At 41.6% G+C, this 26,754-nt stretch overlaps 1 protein-coding gene across 10 annotated transcripts in view; it reads left to right on the top strand.

Moving 5' to 3' along the window:
* The window catches only part of RBMS3 (RNA binding motif single stranded interacting protein 3), a 1,078,291-nt gene that overhangs the window by 1,014,495 nt on the left and 37,042 nt on the right, over positions 1-26,754 (top strand). For 9 of the 10 annotated variants that reach the window (XM_090046479.1, XM_090046477.1, XM_090046481.1 and 6 more), the window contains one exon: positions 10,278-10,388. The exons of the other annotated variant lie outside the window; for it this stretch is intronic. In XM_090046479.1, coding sequence (XP_089902605.1) covers positions 10,278-10,388 — 111 coding nt within the window. The remainder of the gene's footprint in view (positions 1-10,277; positions 10,389-26,754) is intronic. 10 annotated transcript variants of the gene reach the window in all.

Below are 26,754 nucleotides of genomic sequence, written 5' to 3'. Positions count from 1 at the left end.
TATAAAAAACATTGGGGTAGAAGAGTCTGAATTCATGAAAAGGTCACCTCAGCAAGTAGCTTAGTTACTGATGTTCTCATCTTATATGTCTACCTTTAGAGTCCTTATCCTTTACAAAAAGTTACTAGCAGTGAAATGGCCATCTGGGAGTTATAACCTGTGCTCTTGGCTAAAGGAAAAATGTTCAGCCTTCACAAGTAGGGGCAGCTATCAGATGATGAGTTCAGTTGGCAGCAATGATAAGAGAGGAAACAAACAGCCTAGAGCAATAGTAGAACAAGTTAGGGATTATTTAGAGAAACTAGATACTTTCAAATCAGCAGGGCTGGATGGGGTGCTGAAGGAATTGGCTGAGGTAATTTCAGAGCCATTATCTATTCTTTTTGAGAACTCATGGAGGTGAAGTGAGTCCCTGGATGATTAAAAAAGGATAAATATAGTGCCTATCTTTACAAAAGGGAAGGTGGAGGAGCTGGAGAATTACAAACAAATCAGCCTTTCCTTGATAGCTGGAAAGATCATGGAGCAGGTCCCCAAGGAATCTATTTTGAAGCACCTAGAGGAGAACAAGGTAATTAGGAACATATACAGCATGGATTCATGAAGAGCAAGTCATGCCTGAGCAATCTGATTTCCTTCTATGATATGGTGACATGCTAAGGTACAGTAGAGAGCAGTATGATTAGAAGTCAGGAAAAGCAGATTTATGAGCCAACGCTGCAAAAACTCAGGTTATTTAGTCTGGAATCTGAGGGGGGATTTCATAACATTCTTTAAAAAATTGAAGGGTTATTATAGAAAGGATGGGCTTTTCTCTGTGACCATAGGACACAGGACTAAGAGAAATCGGTTTAAGATGCAGCAAAGGAAATTTAGTTTGGAAATTAGGAGGAACTTTCTGAGGGTGGTCAAGCATTGGAACAGACTTCTCATAGAAGTTGTGGAATCTCCATCTTTGGAAGTTTTCAAGAGCTTGTCGGGCAGACACTTGGCTGGGATGGTTTAATCAGGAATGATCCTATCTTGAGCAGAGGACTGGACTAGATGATCATCTGAGGTTCCTCCAGTCCTTCTGTATGATCCTGTGATCCTATATTTTATCTGACTTTTCATAATTCCTGTTAGAAATTAATATAGCAAAAAACACACGTGTATTTATTCTTCATCAAACTTCTGAATTGAAGTAAGTTCTTATCCATTTGGGAGCAGAAGCAACATAGTAATACTCAAGAAACACTGTATTTTCTTCTAAACTGGTCATTAATTCAATATGCTTTGATCTACCCACCATAAAATTTCCTGTTTTAAACAGGAATTTCTTTGTAGTACTATACTTTGAGGTGTTCGTGGCATGTCATACATGTTTTCTTGAGTTTGTTTTACTGATATGGAATGCTTGGTCGCAAGACTGGTGGCATTAAACTACATGTTATCCTTAGGTATATGCATTGTGATATTTGAAATAAAATGTATTTCTTGTATGTTGTAATAGAGTTAGTATTGAAAAATATGATGATAACTTCTACGTGTCACTTCTTTAAAAACAAAGCCTAAATGGCTGAAAAGAGGTAATCACTAAATGTGGGTATGCTAAATTTCTTGTGGACTTGGTCAGAAGCACATGGGCTAGACCCTTCCAGACAATGACAAATTAACATTTTAAAAGGAGAGACCCTAGTATTTCTCACAGTGAGTAAATTAAGTGAGAGATTCTATGTTTTGAATGTTTCTAAAAAGATGCAAATACTCTCCTGAACATAATTATGTCAGGAAAGTATTCTGGTCCGGCAAACATCATGCTGGGGGGTTGGGGGAGAAGGGCAGAGGGAGTGCAGAAAGTTATATACATAGTAGTCTGAGCTTCCAGGCTAAGTCCAGACAGTAAAAAAAGACTAAGGCTGAATCGATTCAGTGTTTGTAGGCTAGTCTGAACTTCACACATTAAATTGAAACAGAAGTGAACAGACATTGAGCTTTGATTCAGGAAATACAGCCACATGCCTGCAGTGGCTCAGGCCAGAAGCGGGTGCTATAGCATGGTTCTCTGACCATGTGTTCACTTCCTCTTCCTGCTGCCCTGCAAGGTCTCTGGGATTTATAGTCCAGAATTATAGCAGCAGGACTCTGCAGGGTTGCTCATCACTTCCTCTTCCTGCTTCCAGGTGCCTTTGGGGTTTGTAGTCCATAGTTGTAGCCAACAGTAAGTTTGAGCAGGGGAAGGGGTGTTTAATGCCCCCTCCCTGGCCCCAGACCCTAGCCTGGGTTTGCCTAGGGAATGGCAGTCTCCTGCTGTAGACTGTGCTGCATCCCCAGCCAGGCTTTCCCTCCACCCACCCCCTTGTTAGTCAGCCCTCACTGCTCCAGCTAGGGAGCAGAGGGGCAAGGCCAGCTCTGCTCTTTGGAGAAGACAGCACAGCCCAGCCCAGGGCTGGAAAGCATGCTGGGGAACTGTGATTTAACTTGAATCAAGAAGGGGTCTGGGACAGAAGTTTCAAAAACTGGTTTGACCCAAATCAGTTAAATCTGATACTATATTCAACCGGGTTTATCTTAAACCAGCTTCTGCCATTTTGAAACTGGTTTATGTGAACTAAGCTTCTGTTCTGTTACAGTTTTAAATAAGTTTCTGATCATTTAAACTGGTTTATGTGTAACTTCTGTCCCTAGCCCCAAAGAACGTAATGACCATACTTAAGCCATCTCATGAGGAGTGAGTGTTTCTCTTAACGTTTCCTGGGCATAAGTTGTTTTAGGCCCTCAGCAAGCAGGATGAGTGAAGTAGGCTGACAGGAGAATTTGCAGGAGGCTATGACATTAAGGTCAGAGGCAGAAGCTGCTTTCTAATGCATTGAGCTGAGTAGAAGTTGCATTCTTGGCATTAAGATAGAGGGTAAAGTCAGATATTTAGTCTGATCTTATTTCCATATCTTTGTTTATTCTTATATCTTTGTATCTCAGTGTATAACTTCTGATTTCTTATGTTTGCTCTTGTTTTTATAATAATTTTGTTATCTTTTATAACATAAGTATGGTTAGTGATAACTGTGATTTCAGAGCAGTTGACCACAAGGATATACTACTTCTACCTGGCAAAATTTCTTCTGCTAACAGCTGGCAGTGAAACAGATAACACTGAGACAACACTGGTCAAGGAGATGACTTTTTGAGCATATTGGTCTATCCTTATTAATTCCATCAATGTGTTAACTGAGATTTCGGACACATCATTTCTGTAGTTCTATATATACCTTTATTCTGCTAAGAAGTGAATGTGCATGCAGTTGTAATGCACAAAATTGGCGTATCCACTATGGAGATAGTGGATCTACCACAAAAGAAAGTTCTTGTTTCAGACAGGAACTTCTTTGTAGCACTATCTTCAGTAACATTATATGTAAATTGTGCATAGTATCTCAGACCCCCACCATCTCAGCATGCCCTGCTCTCCCTCCAAGGGGAAGGAATCTGCTATTCAATGTTGCAATTTTATAATTGATGCTACTGGTGAACAGAGCTGCAGCTCTATTTACTACCCCAGATGTGCTGCTATCCCACCTCTTCCCCCACAACCCTCAACACAGCTGATCAGCTTTTTGATAGATCTGCTCCAAAACAAACCCCTCCAGGAGAAACTACCTGGTTTGGCATCTGATTTGGGGGGGGGTTATCATGGAAAATCGGAGCTCCTCCCATCCCCTTTGCTTACCAGAATGTGGGTCCAGCTGCAGCTGCCCCAGTACTGCTTTCTGGTGATGAGCAACCCAGATATGCTGCTGCCCTGCTACTGTTCATTCCATTGCCCCTCAATCCCAGCTCAGCCCCCCAAACCCTGCCAGTGCCCCTTACTTACAACCCACAGCACCCCCCCATCCCTGCTGGTGCCCCTCATTCTCAACTGCTGCCCTTGGCTCTGCTGGTGCCCCTCACTTCCAGTCAAAAGACCCCTGGACCTGCCGCTGCCCCTCACTCCCAACAGCCCCCTGCCTCTGCTGGTGCCCCTCAGTCTCTCAACCTGCAGCCTTCATCCCCACCAATGCCCCTCACTCCCAACCTACAGCCCCCTGGCCTTGCCCCTCACTCCCAACCCACAGTCTGCTGCCCCCCTGGGCCATGCTGGTGCCCCTCACTCCTGACCTGCAGCTCCCTGGCCCTGCCAGTGCCCCTCACTCCTGAAATACAGTCCTCTGCTGCCCATGGTACCCCTCACTCCCAAGCCACAGCCCCCCATCACCAGCCCTCTGCCACCCCAATCCCTACCAGAGGAGGCCCACAGCTGCCCCCACCCTGCCCGGTCCAATGCAAACCAGGATGGTGGTTTGCGGCAACACAGCAGGGATGGCCTCCAGCATGAGGTGTATGCAGTGCACTTCATACAGAAGCACAGGCAGCAACTGGGGCACCACACACTGCCCTGGACTGCTAACTGGGGCTGGGCTGTGGCACAACAGGGAAGACCAGTGCCATGCTTCACAGCAGCAGCATGAAGCAGAGCGCAGCTCTACCCCAGGCCATGGTGCAGGTAGCAGGAAGAAGGTGAGGGCCTCCAAAAGTTGTCCCACCCAGGCCACAGTGCAGTGGCTGCAGCAGCTCCAACTCAACAGCGATGGAGTGAGTGTGGCCCTGGCTCAGGCTGGAGGGCAGGAGGCCTGTGGCACCCCCCACCCTGGATTAGGGCTCCCACACTGCACCAGCCAGTCTGGCCACAACCACAGCAGTATTTCCTGGCCACCCCACCCCTGAGAGCATGGCCCCTGGAGCCACCAGCCCAGCCACACAACTCCCCACCACCCATGAAGGTCTGCTATCATCAAAAGTTCCACTGCCCCCTTTCCCCACTAGAGAGGCAGGCACCTCTAGCAACTGCATGGAGCTAGGCTTGTCAGTGGCACCAAGCACTGCCTCAGACTCCCTGACCTGCTGCAGCCCTGACACTCTGACACCTTTCCCCAGTGCCAGCAGGCACCTGCCTCCTCTCACACACCCATCCCTGCCACACACACATGCTCTCCCCTCTAGCCTCTCAGGCCACCCCTAAGCCCTGGTCCTCCAACCCCCACTCCCCGTTGACTTACCTGCTTGCAGCTGCTGGGGCTCCTCCCACCACCCTGCCTGGCCATAGAAATGGAAAACCTGGACCCCTGCTTATGATCTATTGGTCTAATATATGAGCTGTTTTGGTTGCTTGTACATGCCCTGGGGGCTAAATTCAGTTTAGTTATCCCTAAATTGAAATGGTGGGTTTTTAAAAACCACTTTAATTTAGGAAGAATTAAACTGAACTAAACCCCTGCAGGGTGTACACAAGAGTGGGGGCCTGATCCTTACCTACCTCTTTGGCAGCAGGGGGGCAGGAGCAGTCCCTGAGCTGCTCAGGGGGTCCCCCAGGCAGCACCTGACTGCTGGTACCTGGCCCAGGCAGTCCCAAGGGTGGGAAGAACTGCACCCCGCTCCCCCCTCAGCCACAGAGGGAAGCACTGGGTTCAGGCAGGGGAGAAAAAAAAAAAAAGGATCAGGCTCGCTGATCCTTTTTTCAGTGGAGTCTGCCTGCACTGGCTGCCACTGGGTCCCACAGCCCCTGAACTGGGCAGAGCCCACCAAGCCCCCAGCACATTGGCTTCCAGCACCCCCATGCACTGTTGTACTTTATTAGGTAGCAAACTAAAACACCTTTGAGGTGTTTTATCTTGCTATGTACCAAAGTCATTTAAAGTGGACTACGCCGCCAAGCTTACAAACATCACCATTAAAGCGGAATACACCACCAAATGTGCAAACAGCAGTGCCATTAAAGCAATTTCAAAAGGGCATTTAATCGCCGATTTTTTGGTGTGTACAAAGGCCCATTGGCACCTGGGACAGACAAGAAGTGGGCTGTTATAAAAACTCTCTCATGATTTGTAGCTGGTTTTGTTTTCTAGAATAAATATTATTCTGTATAAATGGCTACATACAGTAAAATCTCTGTTATCCAGTACTTCACCAACCAGAATACCTTATTAATTGGAATTTCTGGGCCATGCCGCTTTGCCTCCTGCTGCACTGCTAAAAGCAGTGGGATGCACACGGCACCATGCCATGCCGCTTTGCCAAATAATGTGTTGTTCCTGGTTACAATTGATTCTGGTGCAGGAAATCCCCTGTTATTGTGCTTTGAAAACCACACCAAACACTTGAGTACAAAGTTTTAGCTTCTCTAAATCTTTCAGGGAAGTTACTATTCCTACCTGACTCTGTCAGGCTCGTACATCAGGAATGCTTGCTCCTTTGACAGATTCTGAAAGCTAAGCTTTTCCTCACTGAAAAATGCAAATGCTTTCTCCAGTTTTTGTATGTTATCAAACACAAACTATTTCAGGTCGACTCACTAACCTTGCCAGCCCACAGGAGGTTGATTTATCTTGTAAACTGAAGCATGCAGTTTAAACTGAAGTGCTTTCATAATAATGATGAACGGGATTCCATGTAAATCTCTAAAGAAAACCCATAATACCAGCCATGATTTTAAAGATATAGAACTTGCCTTTTAAATTTGACACTGTAAATATAATTTCTTCCTCCGCCCCCTGCTTTGATGGGCAACACACAGAGCAAGTGTAACCATTTGAATATCAGGCCCACACAGATGATGGAAATTTCTTGCAGAAATTATGAAAATCTAATTATCTGGGAATAGAAGTACAAACTTAAGTAAGTGGCAGGAAAGTTACATTGGCAAAGGCAGTGATAAAAACATCATAAATTCTCCTGTAGTTGTATTTTTTAAACTAAACTTGGCCTTCAATAGAATTACAGCATATTAAGGTCTTTCTCTATCTGCTTTACACACTCTGTAAACTCAGACAGCTTAAGATGCTAAGATGAAAATATTTTATTGAGCCTTAACACTAGCCAAGTGGACCCTGTCAGCAAACACATGCTATATATATTATAAGAAAGTTAAATTACATTTACTGAGATGGCAACATCTGATGCAAGACCTTGTTGCTTTCTGCAGCTAAATAAGTTGAATACAAGTGGATTTGACAGCTTGCTTTAGGAAATGTATTATGGTTTGGAGAACTAGTGTTGCCTTAACAACCAGACAGTATTTCCTTAATTAAGTATAATTTTTTCCTTATAAGATCGTAAGAGGATGTTGCAAATTCTGGTGAATTAATGGACTGGCAAATGCATGCAGTTCTCTGGTCTAGGTAACTGTCAGCTTCTAACCCTTTAAGTTGTCTTAAGAAATCTGCAGATTCTTGAGTTCACTATTGTTCTTTTTTCTGGTGTGTTCTCGGTTGTAAACTGTAAGACTAGAATACCTGTTCAGTTTTTAAAAAGTAGCTAAACTGGTCTGTTATCTCCAAATAAACTTTGTGTTAGATGGATCTTTTTTTCTTAAAATTTTATAATAATTTATTCACAAAAACTGCATCTTGTTTACAGAAAGAAACATTTTTTACCAGACTGTTCCACTGATGTTTGGCACTCGTATTTACCATCCTCAATCACAACATTTTCCTTACTGCAGTTCTTCCGTAATTGCTAGGCTCCTAAATTTATACACTGCTATAACTATCAGTCTGTCACATCTGTAATCATGCCAAGCTCCCCCCAATGATGCCATCATGATAGAGATCTCAGAAAAAAAGAGCTAAACTTTATTGTCCTTGGGAGCCTCCCAAGTTAATTGCTGCTGCTACTACTGGCAATCATTTCTTTCGCTGTATCATGCAGGGCTCTAATTGATCAGCCATGTATACATGCTGTGTGAGGCTGACATGCATGTCGGTTTTTCATTTTCTGTCACAGACAAGCAGCTAAGGTCACCGATATCTTTAAGGAAATAGTCTATTTCCTAGCCAAAATGGGAAAACTGCCTGTAGGAATAGCTGGGATATGTTTTTACTGTTAACTAATTCAATTTAAGCTATAATACCTTATTCTGGTTCAGGTCATTTGGACCATAATTGCATATTTTTTTAATTCTTCTTGTAACCAAACAGCACACTTAATAAATCAAGGATGGATGGTCCAAGGCCATACCAGATCTCAACTTCAGGAGCATGACTGGCATTCCAGGTTTTTTTAAACTGAACACCTGGCAAAACGGCAGACAAAATGCAAAAAGGTTCTTGCTTTGAGTCATAAATACTAAATGGGCTTTAGATTGTACCCAAGAAGCTCACTGTCATGCCCTTCCAGCAGATTTTGTAGTGTTTGTGTTAAAGGAAAGAGGTTACAATTAGGGAGTAAGAAGCTGGAAAGGAATAATGAATAAGGAGATTTGGAAGGTGAGGTGAGGCATCTGAAATACTGAAAAGAAAAATTTGCAATGACAGGTGATGGAAATAGGGTTTTTAAAAGAACTTTTTCCACGACATGTGGAGAATGGCTCCATGGCAAGTTAAGTGGGATGAATTAATCTATTGTAATTACATCTATGCTGATCTTAAGCAAAGCAGCCAATAACAAGGAGACAAAATTTGCATAAACATTGAGGATTAGAAACATGCACGCTCATAAGGCTGTTGATATTGATAAGAATGCATACAGGACTGTCACAGCTTTTCTATGGAGGTAACGTATTTTCTGTAGCATATCTGATGACTTGCCCTAAGTGTTTATTTCAATGTAAATAACACAGCCTGGTGTGGGGCAAATCGTGTATGTGGGTGTGTATCCCATATACTTTAATGCCTTACAAAACTGATTTGAGTCAACTCTCGTTCGAACATTGCATCCAAGTAATCAGTAAATTCATATCCAAGGATCAGTAAGATTCTCAAATCAGACATACATAGAAGAAGACTTTCTGGAAGAACAAAGCAATCTCCCTAACTGCAATAGCATAACTGAGGTGCCAACTTGGCCAGGGGCTGGGGGGAGGGGGAGAACCAGGGGGCGAGGGCAGCAAAAACAAGCATCTGGCTCCACCGCCACTACTGGCAGAGCAGTCAATGCTGCCCTCTGCACCAACATTGCCTTGTTACACCTCTACCCAATTTGTTTTTATCTTTTTACCTGCAGTTGAAAACACTGGAGTTATTGCTTCCGGTCTGATCCTTAGAAATGAGCCCAACTGTTCAGTGTAAATGTGAGGCAAACACTTTAAAACAATCAGACAATGTGTTTAGAGATTTTTTTTTTAATTCTTTGTGCTCAATTCCAGTGTATAGTATGTAGAACTGTTAAAAATTTTGAATGAAAAAAGTGAACAATTTCTCACAAAAAGGTTCACAAACTTTTTTTATTTTTTACTAACTCTCATAGTGTAACTTTATGCAGTCTGTTTGCACAGAATATACCATAACTTTCATACTAACTGACAGCTGCAAGTATCTCAAGTTATTTACTCTTGTTTAATTATCTTTTGGTTCATACCATGTTCAAATGAGTTGATGAGCCTTGACTGTCCCATGCTAAAGAACATAAAGAATGCAGTATCTTCTCCCTTTTGTAGGAGAAAGAAGCAACTCACTCCTTTCTGAAGTGAATTAGCCTAGTTAATATAGAAAACAGTGTTTTGCATAGAGGAGCTCAGGAGAGAGCCACTTTAAAGCCATGCGTGAGTAAAGGGATGAGTGTTCCAACGCTCATTGAAAGCTGGGAGAGCAAAAGCTGGAAATGACAGAAGCTTTCCTGAACAATTCTCTTGAATTCTTTTAATCTTTTGTTCAGAATCTTATTCTTGCTATAGCTTGCCCCTTGTTTATTATTGACCTCTTTGTTGCCATGCAGAGAGGAAAATGCATGTGTGTGCGCATATATTTTGAGTGGTGTCTCTACCATACCGATTGTCAATAACTAGTCATACTTAATCAGCTGTAAAATGTCATAAATAAGGACTCATAACTGAGAGTGGAAAAGCCAAGGCAATTACCATCATAGGTTGCCTATCTCAGACTGAAGGTTTTAAATTCCAGGGAAAATTAAGGACATATGTGTGGTGTCTGAGAGTCAGTGTTCCACGTAGATTATGGAAAATGCAAATGACAGACATTCTGCAAAGTACAGTAGCATTCATCATAGACAGACCATATGCATTTGTTTGTCAGAAGCAGTGAAGTCAAAATTAACACTTAATTTGAACGGGCATAAAATGGCCTGATTAGTTCTACAAATAATATGTGTATATGTTGGCTGTCAAAGAGGACAAAACAAATCTCAAGTGACAACTGTATTAGTCTCTTTTAAGATTAATGTCAGTGTTTCAGCCAGGTTCATTTATTTAAAAAATGCTTATGACATTTAAAAAAAATAAATGGTGAGATGGCAATGATGTCTGTTTGTAGGGTGCTGTGATAACGCCGACAATGGACCATACTATGTCAATGCAGCCAGCAAGCATGATGGGCCCCCTGACCCAACAGATGAACCACCTTTCCTTGGGCACAACAGGAACGGTAAGATTACAGAATATGCTGCTGCATTTTTATTTTATTAAATGTTTTATTAATTTTTGAGTTTTTTCCAGGTCATTTCACACTTTCTTGAGTTTTTGAGAGTTCATTCTTTTTTATTAGTGTATTATTTCTATGGCTTATTTCCTAAATGTTCGTTTTTTTAACAGCTTCATATAAGGCAACCTCTGGCATCAAATAAAATATTCTAATAAAATATCTTATAGCATGATCAAAGCATCCTGTACTAAACAGTCTATATCCTAACACACATCTCGCTGACAAATAAGGCTCCAGGCAATATGTTACTATAGCAGTCACACAGGCATATGCCATGATGGGAGATAGGATTCAAGTTTATGGGGAGTGGTGGTGCTGGCATAGTAAATAAGTAGTAAAACAACAGGTTAATAAACCCTGCTCTGTACTTTGCAGAGAACTAATTACATTAATTCTAATGTAAACCTGGGAGTACTGCTGTATTAACATGGGCCAGTATTTAAATTGTCTCAGTATGCACCTTGATTAGGCACTGCCCCAACTGCCTTTTTGAGCGTCTGTCCCAGGAAGGCAGTTCGGAGTGCCCTGATTGGTGCCTTGGACCTCTGTATAGTCAATAGAAAGATTTCAGAGACAACTAAGAATTATTTAGGTTTAGGAGTGTGTCTAAATTTTTGTCTTTGAATGGCATCTGAATACAAACACCTCACAGATAGCCTGACAAATTGCTTAGTCCCACTTCCAGTACAGCTTTTTCTGGGGTTTCTGAAGATAGCCATTTCAGAATGAGGTGATGGAGGTGTGCACATTTTTCAGAGTAGCCTGATTCTTAGAACAGTTGTTGTAGAAGTGAAAGACATGGGTTCAAGGCCCACTGCAATCTGGGGCAGGAGCTGAACCCACTTCCTAGGCAGTTGGCCTAGCTACTAAGCTATTGAACAAAAGATGGGCACTTCACCACTGGCTTTGAACTGAATTCAGTGCTGTGATTATAAGTTGGGGTGTTTTTTACCTTTCTGTCTTTCCAGGGACTTGGGCAGTTTAGGTTCCCCACAACAACATTTTGATATAGACACCTATGAAAATTTGCAGTCCAAAATAGGGGTGTTTAATGAACTGAAAGACCTAATGCATTTGTGGTGACTGGCTTGCAGTCATTTTGGTTTGCTCTTTAAAACTATGTGGTGTTTATAACGTGCTCTGGAAGGGGAGTAGGGGGGTTCTGAGAGTCACTCTAATTAAAGCACATGGAGCATCATATATATCAGCAGCCCTGCACTGAAAAATGGTGGTAGGGGCACTTTAACTAAAGCTTACCAAATGAGCTTTAGTTATACACACACAGACACACACATATATATACTGTATTACATTTTGCTTTCATCCCCAGCTGAATTTCTTTCTAGCCTGTGGCAGGGCACTGTTGGTGCCTGCCACTTTAAGGACTCAGCCAGGCAGCCAGCAGGTGCTTGAATGTGGTGGCCATTTTGGATCTCTGGCTGCCCATATAAACAGAACAGTTTGCTGCTGGCAGCCCACGCAGTAACATCGCCTGGCTGCAAAGCTGCTTGGAAGATAAGGGCAGGAGGTAATGGCAGGAGCTCTAGGATATGGTTTGGAGGCTCCTGGTCCTGGCCATGACCTAAAACTGCACCCTGTCAGGAGTGGGTGGCCTGGTGGGGCTCTCAGTGGTGGGAGCCCCCAGGAAATGCCAGTCCAGTTACCACCCCGGTGAAAGGCGGGTCAGGGTGCCTTAACCCCAGCTCCCACAACCAGATGGGTTACACTTAGTAGGGGCCAGAAGTTGGACCCAAGAGTGGGCTGGAGGCACAGAAGACTCATGTAGAGTACCCTTGACTTGTCAATGCTGGGGCCAGGACCAGAATGGTCAAAAGGACCAGGGGCTCACCCTGAGGGGCACCCAGAACTGCAGGCCTGGGGTTTTGACTGAGCTTTGATGTGAGGCCAGGGCCTGTGTGGCCAAAGGTCCTGGGGGGACCACACCTGAGAGGGGAAATAGTTTCAGGGAGCTAGGCAGCCCAAATGAAAGTGGAATAGGCTGCCTGAGTGGAGGGATCATGTAGGGGTCTAGACTGAAGGATTCTGGGGCCCAGTGTGGGGCCGGTGATGTTAACAACAGAGGATGCCAAGGCTTGGGCTTAAGTGTAGGGGAGGAAGGGAGCTGCACATGGCGCCCCCTGGCACCGGGGCAAGAAATGGGCAGCCTCCTGTCTAATTAACAACCTAATTAGGTAACAACAAGGCGTGGCAGAAGAGAAGGTAGTTGGTTGGCCCAGAAACAGATGGGTGGGCCGTTGGTAGACTGGCCCCAAGAAGGCCCCCATTACATAGCCCCAGCATTTTTTCCATTTCTGTTTTTATCTGACTCCTATGTTTAAATCTGAGGAAGTTTGAATATGATGATTCTTTTTTTTTTTCTGTTCTAATATGTTTTGGTCAGCAAAGAAATCAAGTAGGAATAGAGTCTGAATGCTTATCTCAGAATGTCATATTTCTTTGGCCAGGTGAAGCTGTGGGAGATTATTAGTGTGGCTAGTATGAATTCTTGTTTGGGTAGATTAGAGCCTTTGTTGGCCATTCCAATTGCTTCCTGGCCAGAGATTCCCATCATACTTAAGCTGTCACTCAAATTCATTGATGATTGATTCATTTTATTTACTGACATGAATGTGCATTTAATAATTAAGAAAAGGAAGCAAAAACTGTAGTCAGGATATGATGAGTCCTTGAGAATATTGCTCTGAGTCTGTCATTGACATCAACAAGGGTCACCGGAATGACTAAGCTATAAGAAAACCCTTTAGAGCAGGGTTGATCTAGCTAGTGAAGAGACTGGATCCAGTCCACAGCAACTTAGAGAATAATTAGCACACTCCAGCCACAGCAGCAGAGGAGGCATCACCAGGGTCCTATTTACTACCATGTTCAGTTTAAGTTCTCTGTGGCAGGAGAGACTTCTTCCACAATAGGTTAATAGTTTAATAGTTTCTATGGTCAGAAGGGACCTGAGAAGATCATCGAGTCCGACCCCCTGCCATGGCAGGAAAGAGTACTGGGGTCAAACGACTCCAGCAAGGTGTTCATCTAACCTCCTCTTAAAAACCCCCAGGGTAGGAGCCTGCACCACTTCTCTTGGAAGTTGGTTCCAGATCCTAGCCGCCCTGACCGTGAAGTAGCACCTCCTGATGTCTAGCCTAAATCTACCCTCTGCCAGCTTGTGACCATTATTCCTGGTCACACCTGGCAGTGCTCAGGGGAACAGGAACTTCCCCAGTGCCTGCTGGTCCCCTCTGATTAGTTTGTAACACGCCACTAGATTTTCCCTTAGCCTTCTCTTGTGGAGGCTGAACAGGTTCAGGTCTCTTAGCCTCTCCTTGTAGGGCCTGCCCTGCTGTCCCCTGATCATGCCAGTGGCCCTCCTCTGGACCCTCTCGATGTTGTCCACATCCCTCCTGAAGTGCGGCGCCCAGAACTGGATGCAGTACTTCAGCTGCGGCCTGACCAGTGCCTCATAGAGGGGGAGTATCACCTCCTTGGACCTGCTCAAGATGAATATGTGGATGCATGACAAGGTATGGTTGGCCTTCCTGACTGCATCCCCAAACTGCCGGCCCATGTTCATCTTGGCATCAGTGATGACTCCAAGATCCTTTTCTGCCTGTGCACTGACAAGAAGGGAGTTCCCCAGCCTGTAGGTATGGTGTCGGTTGTTCCTCCCCAGGTGCATCACTTTGCACTTGTCAGTGTTGAATCCCATCCTGTTCTCATCCGCCCACCCCTGCAACCTGCCTAGGTCTGATTGCAGCCTATTCCTCCCTTCTAGCGTGTCCACATCCCCCCACATCTTAGTGTCATCAGCAAATTTGAAAAGGGTGCTTTTTACCCCCTTGTCCAAGTCACTGATGAAGATGTCGAACAGTGCGGGCCTGAGGACTAAGCCCTGCGGAACCCCACTGCCCACATCCCTCCAAGTCAAAAATGACCCATCCATCACCACTCTCTGGGTGCAGCCCTCCAGCCAGTTGGCGACCCAATTGACTGTGTGGGTGTCGACACCACAGTCCCCCAGTTTCTTAATGAGAACGGGGTGAGACAGTGTTGAAGGCCTTCCGAAAGTCCGGGAAGACTATGTCCACTGCTACCCCTGCATCTAAGGATTTGGTGATCTGGTCATAAAAGTCCACCAGGTTGGTCTGACAGGACCTGCCACTAATGAACCCGTGTTGGTTGCCCCTAAGCATAATCTCCCCTGGTGGCCCCTTGTGGATATGCACCAGAATAATTTTCTCAAAAAGCTTGCCTAAGATCGAGGTAAGACTAATTGGCCTGTAGTTTCCCAGGTCCTCCTTCCTCCCCTTTTTGAAGATGGGAACGACATTAGCCCTCTTCCAGTCCTCTGGCACCACACCAGAGCACCACGAGTACTCGTAAAGCCATGCCAGGGGTCCCTCAATGACCTCAGCCAATTTCCTCTGTACTCTAGGGTGGAGATCATCTGGACCAGCTGATTTGAATACATCCAGTCCTTCCAGAAGTTCCCTAACTAGTTCCTCACTAACCCTTCGCCTAGGTACGCCACCCCTTAGGTCCTAGCACCTGCCTGTTTCTAGCTACTCCTTTCACAGCATCTGCTGATCTTTTGGAAAATGCAGAGGTACATCACAAGCAGAGGTTCACAATAGCAAGAAGTTGCCAAACCTTGCTTTAGATCACTTAGAAAATTTCCCTCTAATAATCTTCATGGAAAATCAAAATACTCCAGAATAATATTCTCTTCTCTTCTCTCTGTCATGTATCATTACTGATGCATTGTTTCTACTTTTACTTTTTACAGAAATTGGAAAGAGATTGCAGAGATCTTTTACCTTGAAAAATAGGTCAACAACTTGAAAAGGTTGAAAATACTGTTAAGAGTGACTATTGTTGTGCCCCAGATCAAGTCACATTGTTACTTAGTACAGATAACCTTCAGAACTGATGTCTTGGAGTTTCAGCAAAGCAGTTTTAGCTTGGATATCAGGAAAAACTTCTTTGGCTGAGGATTTGGACTGGGGTGTGCCAATGCTCCTTTTGGGACTGAAACCCGGAGGATCCTGGCTAGAGGGTCTTGCTCTCCACTCAGGGTCAGACTAATCATCATATTTGGGGTCGGAAAGTAATTTTATCCTATGATCATATTAGTAGGGATTGTGGGGAGGTGGGGTTGCCTTTCTCTGTAGGGGTGGCATGGCCCTCTTTCTGCAATCTCTGGAGCAGATATTAACAATCGTTACATCAGCAGGACATTGGTCACCATAGTCCATCTGCTTTACCTGTGGTGGGTTAGAGTATTAAATCTTATCTTATGTCAGGGTTAACTATGTAGTTTTGCTCATAGGTTAGACAATGGATTTGTACAAGATGATTTGCATAGGGATGATCCTGCCTCAGGCAGGAGGTTGGACTAGTCAGGCTGTGGAGGTCCCTTCCAGCCCTACTTCTGATTCTATGACACCATATTAAATGAAATAACTGTAGACTAGTCTTGCAGTTCTTACCTAAACAAAAAACACAGTGAGATCCATGTAATTTCCTGCTTTAATGCTGACGGAATTACCAAATTCATCCTGCCTGGTTATGTTCACAAAGAACTGACTCAATTTCCTAAATGTCCTTGAAAAACCTGGGATAAATTATTTGAAGATGTTTCCATTTTGTTCCAAATTCATGATCTGATGTCAAGAGAGGGACTTTTTAGAACTCTACAACTGGGATGATGCCAGCCAAGTTGGAAAAAGAAAGCTACTATACTTGAGGAACACAGTTTATTGGAAATCTAAGACATAAATTAAAATTTCTGTTGTACATATACATTTAATTTTGTCCTTTAAAATTTTGCAGCAGGGTGCTATAAACAGCCATTGGCCATCTTTCAACAAATCAGCCAGTTTTGGGTTTTTTTAACAAACAAGCCAGAAAGCCATAAATTCACTTTGTATTGGCTGTACTTTGTCCCAAGTTAATTTAACGGCTTTCAATATGCAAAGCATTTTTAACTTCTTTATACAAATCATTCTGCTAATCAGTATAACATGTTTCAGCTCAAACAGACCTCATTGGTATACTTGTATGAAAATATCAACTCTAAACTTGACAGTTTTAGGGATCAAGCAATTGAATATGATGTTGTGGACCTTTTCATTGGCAAGTCTACATTGTGAGGGAGAGCACACAATGTGAGGGATGCCAGCTTAAAGTTCTTCAACATCACTTAAGCTTCACATAAGAGCTGGAAGAAAGGGAGCCCAGAAATTGAGCTGGGTGAAATTTGTTTGCCAATTATTAGCTTGACTTGAAAAATAAAACGTTGGTCTTTCTGAAACTATTCAGGTTTGATTTGCTGATCAGTTCAACTGAAGAAACATATGGAGGGGTGAACTACAGCCTGAGGAGATTTGAGCCTACATCTACCAAGCTGGGGGAGTTCTAGATAGGCTGTAGGGTAGGGCTAGGTTTCAGAGATACTTAGACAAATTAGAGCAGAGGTTCTCAAACTGGTCTGTGGACCACCACTGGTCTGCAAGCTCCATTCAGGTGGTCCACAGAAAGGTTGTGGAACAATGAAGAATATCTGTACTTGAATGGTAAGACTACTGATATTAAAATATGAGTTGTGTGCTTTGATTTGTAGAACAAAAAGAAGTTTAAATGGTCCACTGAGATCCTCGTCAATTTTCAAGCAGTTCATGGAAAAAAAGTTTGAGAACCACTGAATTAAAGGATTGGAGCAAAAGATATCTCATGAAATTCAATAAGGTCAAGTGCAAAGTCCTGCACTTAGGGCAGAGTAATCCTATGTACTGGCACAGACTGGGAACTGACTGGCTAAACAGCAGCTCTGCATAAAAGGACCTGGGGGCTACAGTGGACAATAAGCTAAATTTATGCCAACTGTGTGCCCTTATTGCAAAGAAGGCTAACAGTGTACTGGGCTGCATTAATAAGAGTGTTGCCAGTAAATTGAGGGAAGTGATTCTTTCTCTCTATTTGGTACTAGTGAGGCCACATCTAGAGTACTGCGTCCAGTTTTGGGCCCCCCACTACAGGAAGGATGTGAACAAAGTGGAGAGAGTCCAGCGGAGGGCAACAAAATGGTTATAGGGCTGGGGAACATGACTTAGGAGAAGAGGCTGATGGAACTGGGCTTACTTAGTCTGGAGAAAAGAGGACTGAGGGGGGATTTGATAGTAGCCTTCAACTACCTGTAGGGTGGTTCCAAAGAGGATGGAGCTAAACTGTTTTCAGTTATGGCACATGACAAAACAAGGAACAACTGTCTTAAGATGCAGCAAGGGAAGTTTAGGTTAGATATTAGGAAGAATTTTCTCACTAGGAGGGTAGTAAAACACTGGAACAGGTTACCCTGAGAGGTGGTGCAATCTCCATCCTTGGAGGTTTTTAAGGTCAGGGTAGACAAAGCCTTGGCTGGGATGATATAGTTGGGCATGGTTCTATTTTGAGCAGGGGGTTACAGAAGATGGCCTCCTGAGGTCCCTTCAAACCCTAATTTTCTATGATTCTGTGATCTCCTAGGTGACGCCTCTAATTACTATATTATAACATTATAACCTTCTGGGGGGCTCAGTGTGATGGGGGTCTCAGTCTATGTCACTGATGATGAAGGTTAGGAAACTGACTACAGATCCCTTACTCCCACACTCCTTTCCATGGAAAACACTTAATTTTGCACTGCAGCTCAGAGGGTTGTACTGTTGGGGATGGAAAGGGGAGGTAATGAAAATGACCCCACAGCCTCTTCACCTTGTCGTCTTTAATTGTGGGAGCGGATTTCATACTCTGCTGTAATGTCTCCTCACTTGCTATGCTCTGTGCTTCATCTAAAATGAACCTAAGTACTCTCTGCCTTCATAAAGATTTAAATGAATTCAGTCATTAAAAGCATAGTTTAGGATACTGATGAAGTTGCTGGCAGTTTTACTGCTCTGATTGCCTGTACAAATCTGCCTAAAATTGGGAATTAGGCAGAGAATCTGCCAGAGGGAGGATTTCATCCTGATTTACATAATTTTCTATATATACCTCTTCACTCATAAATAGCAAAAAGCATTTGCACAAGTGTGCCAACCATGGGGAAGCAGAGAAAGAAAACCTAGTCTTAAATAACGACTAGATGGCAACAAAACCAAAGCGACCCTGAACATGCTGATTAAGGCTAGCACTCCATATTCAGGTCTTGTCCTTGCATTAAGAAGGAAGGTCCAAAGGCAGAATGCAATGACAGGGAGCCAGTTATAACTTCACATTTTCCTTTTGTCTACTGGTTCATCATAACCTCAGCATTTATTGTAGTAAGCCTTGGGGGGTTTTGTTTCTTTTTTACATATCACCTTTACACAAAATTAGTTTCCTCTTAAAAGGATACCTTGCTGGGAGAACAGAGTGAGTAGGTCTGCATGGAAACATCCAAAGAACAGTGATAGTGCATATTTAATAATACATGGATGCTGGATTTTTTTCTGTCGTCAACCTGTCACTCAAAATGTTTCTAATACAGCCATTGATCTGACATCTCTTTTGTGGTTTAATAAAGTTGAGATTGATGGCGCGGGTGGATACAATATAAAAAAAGTTAGGGGGAAGAAAAACCTGATCAGCCAGCTCACAGCATTCAGCATCCTGGATGCGGGGCTCCTTTTATTCTGGCAATGACATTTTCAGCCATCAGCAGCAATAACCAGCTATATGAATAGGAAAGAATATTTGCTATACGCATTCCCCTCTATCATTCATTCCTCAAGGATGTTTTATGGTCAGAGACTTCTTGTTTTTCTTTTCAGTGTATATTTAAGATAACACTTTGATTCCACATGCTGAGGCAGCATTTTTACGTTATTGGTGGTTGTATAATTCAACTATATCTTTCTTTTTTGAGATTGCTTCATTGTAGCTCTACTTCACTTAAAAACACTTGGGGTCCATGTCAATGGGAGATGGAGTGGAAATCAGATTTTACATTAAAATTGGTAGTTCAGTTGTGCTTTGTGTTATTCTTTATGTGCTAGAAATTTTAGTTTTTCATTTTCTAATTGAAAAGCATACTAGACAACTTGCAGTATGTGCTCTTCTTTCTACTTTCTAAATCAGATGTTTGTTTAATTGTGCTGAATATCTAATTGACTGTGAGAACTGTAATTTTATTGGGTTCTGTCCTAACTCTGCTTTCATAACTCAGTATCACGAGAAAATCCTCAATGGAATAACAGACTTGTTCTATTGGTACATCATTCCTTATCTCTTGCTTTGTTAGGCCTTTTTTGTTGCTAGCACAGCTTGATGCTATCTCTAGAACCCCTCAATGGAACAACAAGCTTGTTATAAGCTTTTTATCTCTTATTTCCTTCAGATACTTTGTGGTCACTGGTGGTTTAAAATATCACCAGAAGACTTCAACACAATAACTACTTTGTTAGATGGTTAATTTTTATCTGCAATTCTATTTGCACATTTTATGACCACACCAGGCATAGACGTCATCGTATTTCCCCAAGGTTTAGGGCCTTGTTACAGAAGGATCTTGTCTGTTATTCTGATTGTACATCATCTGGTCCCTATTGTACATCATCTGGTTTCTTTGCAGTCTTGCAGCCTTGACATTATCGGGTGTTAATCTTGAAGCACTTTTATTTTGTTTATTGACTGTCTGTTTCAGTTACTACATGTATGGAGAGTATGGGACTGAGCCAACAGCAAATAAATTGAAGTATGGTTTGAGCTGATACTAAGTGGATCACACTTTTCTAGTTTCTCACCATAGGTCCATAAATTAGCAGCATAGAGCAATTTGGGGAAGGAGGTTCTTTAAGGATAAATGGTTCTGTTTAGAATGGAGGACAAACTTGAGAGCTCTGGAAAACAGAAGATAGGGATTTGGAAGACAGTAGGCTCTTCCTCTTCTGCCTGTTTTATAATTTGAAATAAATAAAGGCTTGCCTAATGAAATTGAAAGGCACCACATTTCAAAAGGGGTGTAGAGAAAGAAAACAGCATCTAGTCAGTCTCTAGAGTTTTGTGCCACATGGTGTTATTGAGACAGGGGTTCGCGAAGTTAAGAATTAGACATTTATATGAAAAACATTTGCAGTTACATAGGTGGGTAAAAAAATTAAAAGCATTCCACTCTTTACAGTGCATAGTAAAAACCATTCACCAGCTAGGGTGAATGAGGAATGCCATTTTTAGACTAGGACTGAGAAAATATCGCACGTTTTGAATCTCTCTTGTTTGAAGGTGTCATTCACCTCCAACTCCCTTTGAACTAGTATAAGTGGTAGTTATTGATTCCCCTACGTAAATCATGTTTATTTTAGTCAGTTGCATAAATTTGGGTACAGTAACTTAAATTTAGCCCCCCAGATTTTTTTTTATATATATATGGTCCCATCATGTTTCCATACTATCATTGAATGAACTCTTAAAGTTGTGTACCATGATTGACAACTCCTAACTTTCACTTACTTTTATAAGTGCCAACATATGTAAGCTCAACATTTTATTAAATCATTTCCCAAGAGGTGTTTTGTGTGTACACAGTCCTCCCAGAAAATTCATTAACTAAAATATTCAGAAAAAAGGAACATATAACGGTAGTACACACAAAGATAGAAGGGATGCAGCTTTTGATTCCAGTAAATGTTCATGTTCATTTGGTTTGGTTTGTTTGTGGCATTTATCCAGCAGATAGATTTTACATGCAACATTGCATAATTGAATAGGTACCCTGTTAGGACCTTTGCCACCTTCTGATGCATCAACATCTGGAAGCAGGATTAGCCCAGTTAGTCATTGTCTTATTGAAGGTTTCTAGTCCCTAGACTATTGTGGTAGAAGCTCTTGACCTGAAGTAACAACAGCAGAAATGCAAATGAAACCACTGAAGCAATGGCTGAATTGTAAAAGGCTGATATAACTATTTTCATAATTCTGCAAATCTAGTTCCCCAAGGGGCAGACGGGTTCAGCAAACTTCAGATGTCTGAATTGTAGGGCTAGTAAGATAGTTTCACCAACACTTCTCTGACATATAGCTGCTGCTATACTGTTTACTGTCCAAGCCCCCGAGTTCTGGAACAGCCTGCCATCGGAGGTGGTTCAAGCACATGCATTGAACACCTTCAAGAGCAAATTGGATCCCTGTCTTGCTGGGATCCTATAACCCCAGCTGACTTCCTGTCCTTTGGGTGGGGGGCTGGACTCGATGATCTTCCGAGGTCCCTTCCAGCCCTAAAGTCTATGAAATCTATGAAATTATCAGTTTCACCTAATCAAAATATGAGAGGTTATTGAGAATATAATTGAAAAATCTTTTCACTTGTTACTTAGCAGCAAGCATGTACCCATAGTAAAAGCTGTTTATACTAAAATGTATGGAGTGAATACTAAAATAAATAAGCTGTGTGGTATGCAGCATGTAGTGAATAACCTGCTTCATTCACTGAAGATGATGAATTCACTATATTTATTATCATGTTTATTACAGTAGTGCCTAGGACTTGATGAGGGCTGATGGTGCATTTTGCTAAGCTGTCTACAAACACAGGGTAATAGACAGCCCCTGCCCCAGTAAGCTGGCATTCTAAATATACAGAGGTCTGGAGAAAAGAGAGAAAGTAACAGCTATGTGTATTTATGTGGTGGCATTCACACATCACACTAATGCCACTAATTGTTTGCTCATCTTTATTGCTTTGGATGGGGGTTCCTTAGGAGTGGATTATCAAAGCAGAAAGATAAGGAAAGCAGAAGTACAGGAAAAAAGGACAAGTGGGTGAAAGGAGGAAAGATAGCTGAAATTTTTTATCTGTTTCTAATCCCCACATACAATGGGGCTATACATTTGCTAACAACACCTGAAACTCTTGAATGGGGAAGGTTTTAATCATGATTGACATGGTCTTTCATGTAATAAAAGTTTCTGGTATCACTGAAGACAAGCTGATACCAACAACAACAGCAATAATAAATACAGGAATATTGGGCATATCTATATGTGCCAATTTAAGGTGCTTTAGCATTAATGACACACATCTACATGTGCACGCCTTTAATGCACCTTAAAAATAATGATTTTAAGCTATTTGTGAAAAGCAGGTATCACATTTAGGCGTGAATAGCTAAAGCACATTAATGCACGTGTAGAAGTATTAAGATGCATTAATGCTGTGTATAGACTAATATGGAACTAACTTTAGTCCCACATCAGTCTGTGGTGTTAATGTGTTTTAACATGTGCACATGTATACACAAAACTAAATTGCTTTAGAACATGTTAAGCTAATGTGCATTAAATTTAGCCATGCCTAAATGCACGTGTAGACATATACATTGTAAGTCAGGAAAGCACCAACTAACATAGCAGTCTACAAATTATGATAAGAGTGGAACCACCCATAAGAGAATGGAGCTATTTAGAGTGGTACACAAGGTTACAAATATGAATGATGAGATTAAACTAAGATGGGGAAAATTTTAGTATAAATATCTTGGAGTGATATGAGAATTTAAAATAGTCTTCTAGGAGAGATGATAGAAACCTATTGCTGGAGACATTTAGAGCAAAACTGGGCAAAGCACTACAAAATGTGCTGCAGGGAATTGTCAGGAATCAGTAGGAAGATGGTCTATGTGATCTTACAGGTCTCTTAGCTGTTGCTTCTGTTCTTGTTTTGTAAAGAAACAGTGTCATTTCAGTTTGAACATAAGCACTTGTCAAGACGGTTTAATTTTTATTTTCTGTTCATTAAAGCACTGCAAGTTCAAGAATATTATAAAATAATTTTGAAATATTTTCTAAGGACAACTCAACAAATCTATGAAAAGAACCATACATCAAAATATTGTTTTCGTTTTGAAACATTTCAGCTAACTGTTTGTGCTATTAACACTGAAAAATCCTTTAACAGTTGCGACTAAGAGTCATGACTGACTCTCTTCCATATGAGTTATATGGCTCAATATGTTTACAATTCCCCTTGTAATGTTTGCTTCAGAAGGTGATGGGTACATTTCAGTAAGCAAGGCCATTTGTTCCTGATGCATGTATTCTGATCTGAGAGATTTGAATTATGTCTCTAGTGGCTCCTTGAGGGGAAAGCTTTATTTCCAGGCACAACAAAGCTTCATGGAAACACTAGTTTATTGATGCTGTGACATATCTGAAGGTGGTACAAAGCCCTACTGTTGAAAATGCCTGCAGGTATGTGAATGGAATTGGGAAGAAATATTTGCACGTTACATCATGCCTATTTTTGATGTTTTTTTAAGTAACAAAAATGCTAGTGGAAAATGTCTGGAAGAAGGGTGACTGTCTGGGCATATTAACATTTCCCCAAATAACATACCACTCTGACACAGCAAACTCCCACGTGACCCTTTCATGTCATGAATGTGGTTGTAGTCAGATGCTTGAAATTCTTCAAAGGATCTCCGAGCTACGTTTGCATGGTATGCTCCACTGCTGATGGCTTCCTCATCTGGAAGCAACATCCTGTCCAGGACTGAGTGATCTGCAATGCAGGACCAGATTGAATGGGTTTCCTGTGACTGTGTCTGCTGAGTTATATGGCAAGGTAGAGTCTTATTAAATTTTAATTTACATTAGTATTCTGCCAATATGATTTCAGCTTGAAATTCTCAAAAAGTCCAGGCTTTGCTCAAATCATTTATGATCCCATAGGGAACTATTGATGGCAATGGCCCCCACACCCTTGCATGATATTTTATTATATGTGAATTATGCACAGTTCAGTCCCTCTGTTACAGGGTTGTAGAAGCCTCCCAGCCCTGAAAGGCTCAGTTTGGAAGTACAGTTCAGTCATAACTAATTTTTTGTTGTGAAGAAGCTCAGTCAGCAGATTTTATTAAACTGTAGTGAGGGGGTTGAGAGCAGCTGCATCAAGTGATTTTGGGATTTGCTGAATTGAGTTGTTTTTTCTAGTAAGGTAAATAAGCTACAGAACGTAGCAGTTTTTTTATCGCATAGCAGAAGAGAGCTGCACCAGCTGGGCACTTCAGGGAGCAGTTGCTCCAAGAAGCCTGTTCCTTCAATAAGATCCTGAAGGCTGCACCATCAAAACAAGTTTCACCATCCTTTTGCATTTTCCACTAGCATATTGCATTGAGCATGCAGGGAGAAACAAACAGGAGAGTCCTGGGCTTGTCTTTTCTGCCCTGCTTAGTAGACATAAGCAATTTGGCCTCTAGTTTTGAATCACATGTGTCTTAATCTTTTCTGTATTGACAACCACCTTCAGTTCCCTGTTTGTCTTTGTTGAGTATGTTTCTCTTGAAACTTTTTCTTTAGCTCACAATTTCTTGAAGTAGTCTCTTCATTTTCTTTTGGATTCTTTATACTACCAGGATAGCTTTATTTTAACCTACCTGGCCAGTATGACAAAATATTAGCATTGCAACCTAAGGTTGGCTATGCTTTGATGATCTATTGCATCTCACTATCTTTCTCTAATACAAGATCAAAGCTTTGTCTTTTCAAGTTATTGCATATTTCTACTCTACCATCTACCCAGATTTTCTTTGCTGTCTCTCCCAAGTACATAGGAATGCTAATGGTATCTGGTTATCTTCAAGAACATCTCAGTCTCTAACCCTACCGTCAAAATACCACATTAACTGTCCCCTATAGCTGATTTCTGAAGGGGGCAGGGAGAAGAGAGCTTTGTTAAGACAGTTACTGACACTGGTATTTATTATAAAAGTATAATTAATCATACTTTTTCAAATTTTGACTTTTCAGCAACATTTTTCACTGAAATATTGAAATCTGACCAAAAAAGGAAGTCCAACACTAATTTTTTGCAAACATTTTTCTCTAGGAAATCACCCCATATATATGCCATCTTTAGAATGAGTCATAGTATATGACACAGCTGTAATGGCAGCAATTTCACTTTTGTTCAACAAGTGATAGAGAGTAGGGAAATGATTCATTGAAACACATAAATATGTATTTTCTAAACAGTGGGATTTCCTTAGGTTTATTTATACAGTTTGTAACTGATCTAGTGACAGCTGAATCTAAAGAAGCAGGAGATCAAAAATGAATGAAAAGAGTTTAAAGTAATTAACTTGCAACAGAAGACAAAGAATAAAATGATAACCTTTATTCTTATTAATTTTCTATAAATTTCGTGATCGGTATGATATTTAGATGTGTTTCTAAGAAAAAAATTTGAGCCAATGCCCCATGGCATCTGCTGGAGCCTAATTTGAAAATTAGCACATTCACTCATGTCACAGGGTACCCAGTTTTTTTAAATTTACCCTGCTTTGAAGGCAGTCTGTCCCACTCTCTCCTGCCATGCCTTGATGTTAATAGGAACTTTTGCAAACTAGAGCAACTAATGTCAATTGCAAACTGAAATATTGCAACAACTGCATTTAGTTTTAAGCACCTTTTGTACAAACAGTTCAGTTTATCTAGCTGTTTGATTCTTATAGAAACTTTCAGCTGAAAATGAACAGGTATATATTATTTGGTTGTCTCTAATAGTTCTATTGCTAATTCTTATTTAAGAGTAAAATCTATTTAGGAAAGTGTATAACATCTGCTGTTCATATTAAGAACATGAGGAGATGAGACTGAGACTTCATGGCAATATGTAGTCTTTGACACATGTGCCAAAGAAGGCAGGAACTGACAAATAATTACTGCAGCACTTTTATTAAGATGTGTATGTTCAAAGCACTATCCAAATATTAATTCAATCTTATACCACTTAGGTGAGTAAGTAAATTAATATGGGGCCTTCAATTTCCATGATTTCCTCAAGGATAATGAGCTCCATACAAGAGACTCACATTTCAGGGGCAGCAGATTATACTGCCACACTGGTTTAATACAGTGCCTCAAAAGACATTCAAGGGAAAGGCCAGCCTCTTAGCTGTTGCTAATTGGCATAGTTATACTGAACTCAATGGAGCAATACCAGTATGCAACAGCTAACAGTCTGTCCCCCTCAGTGAGAAAAAAGTAGAACTTACCTATTCCAGTTATGTGTTTGACTTTAACTCTTACCTCTTTGACATACTCCAAATTGAAATTATGCTGGGCCATGCAAAAATAAATGCCATTACCTCATTAGATTAGGTGATTCTGACTGCAGTTTTTAAAAAGTTTTTAAATCAGCTACATTGCAACAAGTGATTAAAAGGTTTTGATCACTAATAGAATACTTTGACATAAATATCAAATATATGTTGGGAGTTTTAGTCCCTTGGTTCACTAATAAGCTAGGGGACAAGTCAGGTCTTTGCTCATGGGGGGGTTTTTTGTG

This window comes from Crocodylus siamensis, chromosome 5, assembly GCF_052110815.1.
Source record: "Crocodylus siamensis isolate JL-2025a chromosome 5, ASM5211081v1, whole genome shotgun sequence".
In the NCBI taxonomy this organism is placed as follows: domain Eukaryota; kingdom Metazoa; phylum Chordata; order Crocodylia; family Crocodylidae; genus Crocodylus; species Crocodylus siamensis.
Note: the sequence above shows the minus strand (reverse complement) of the source record. Positions and strands in the feature narration are given on the sequence as shown.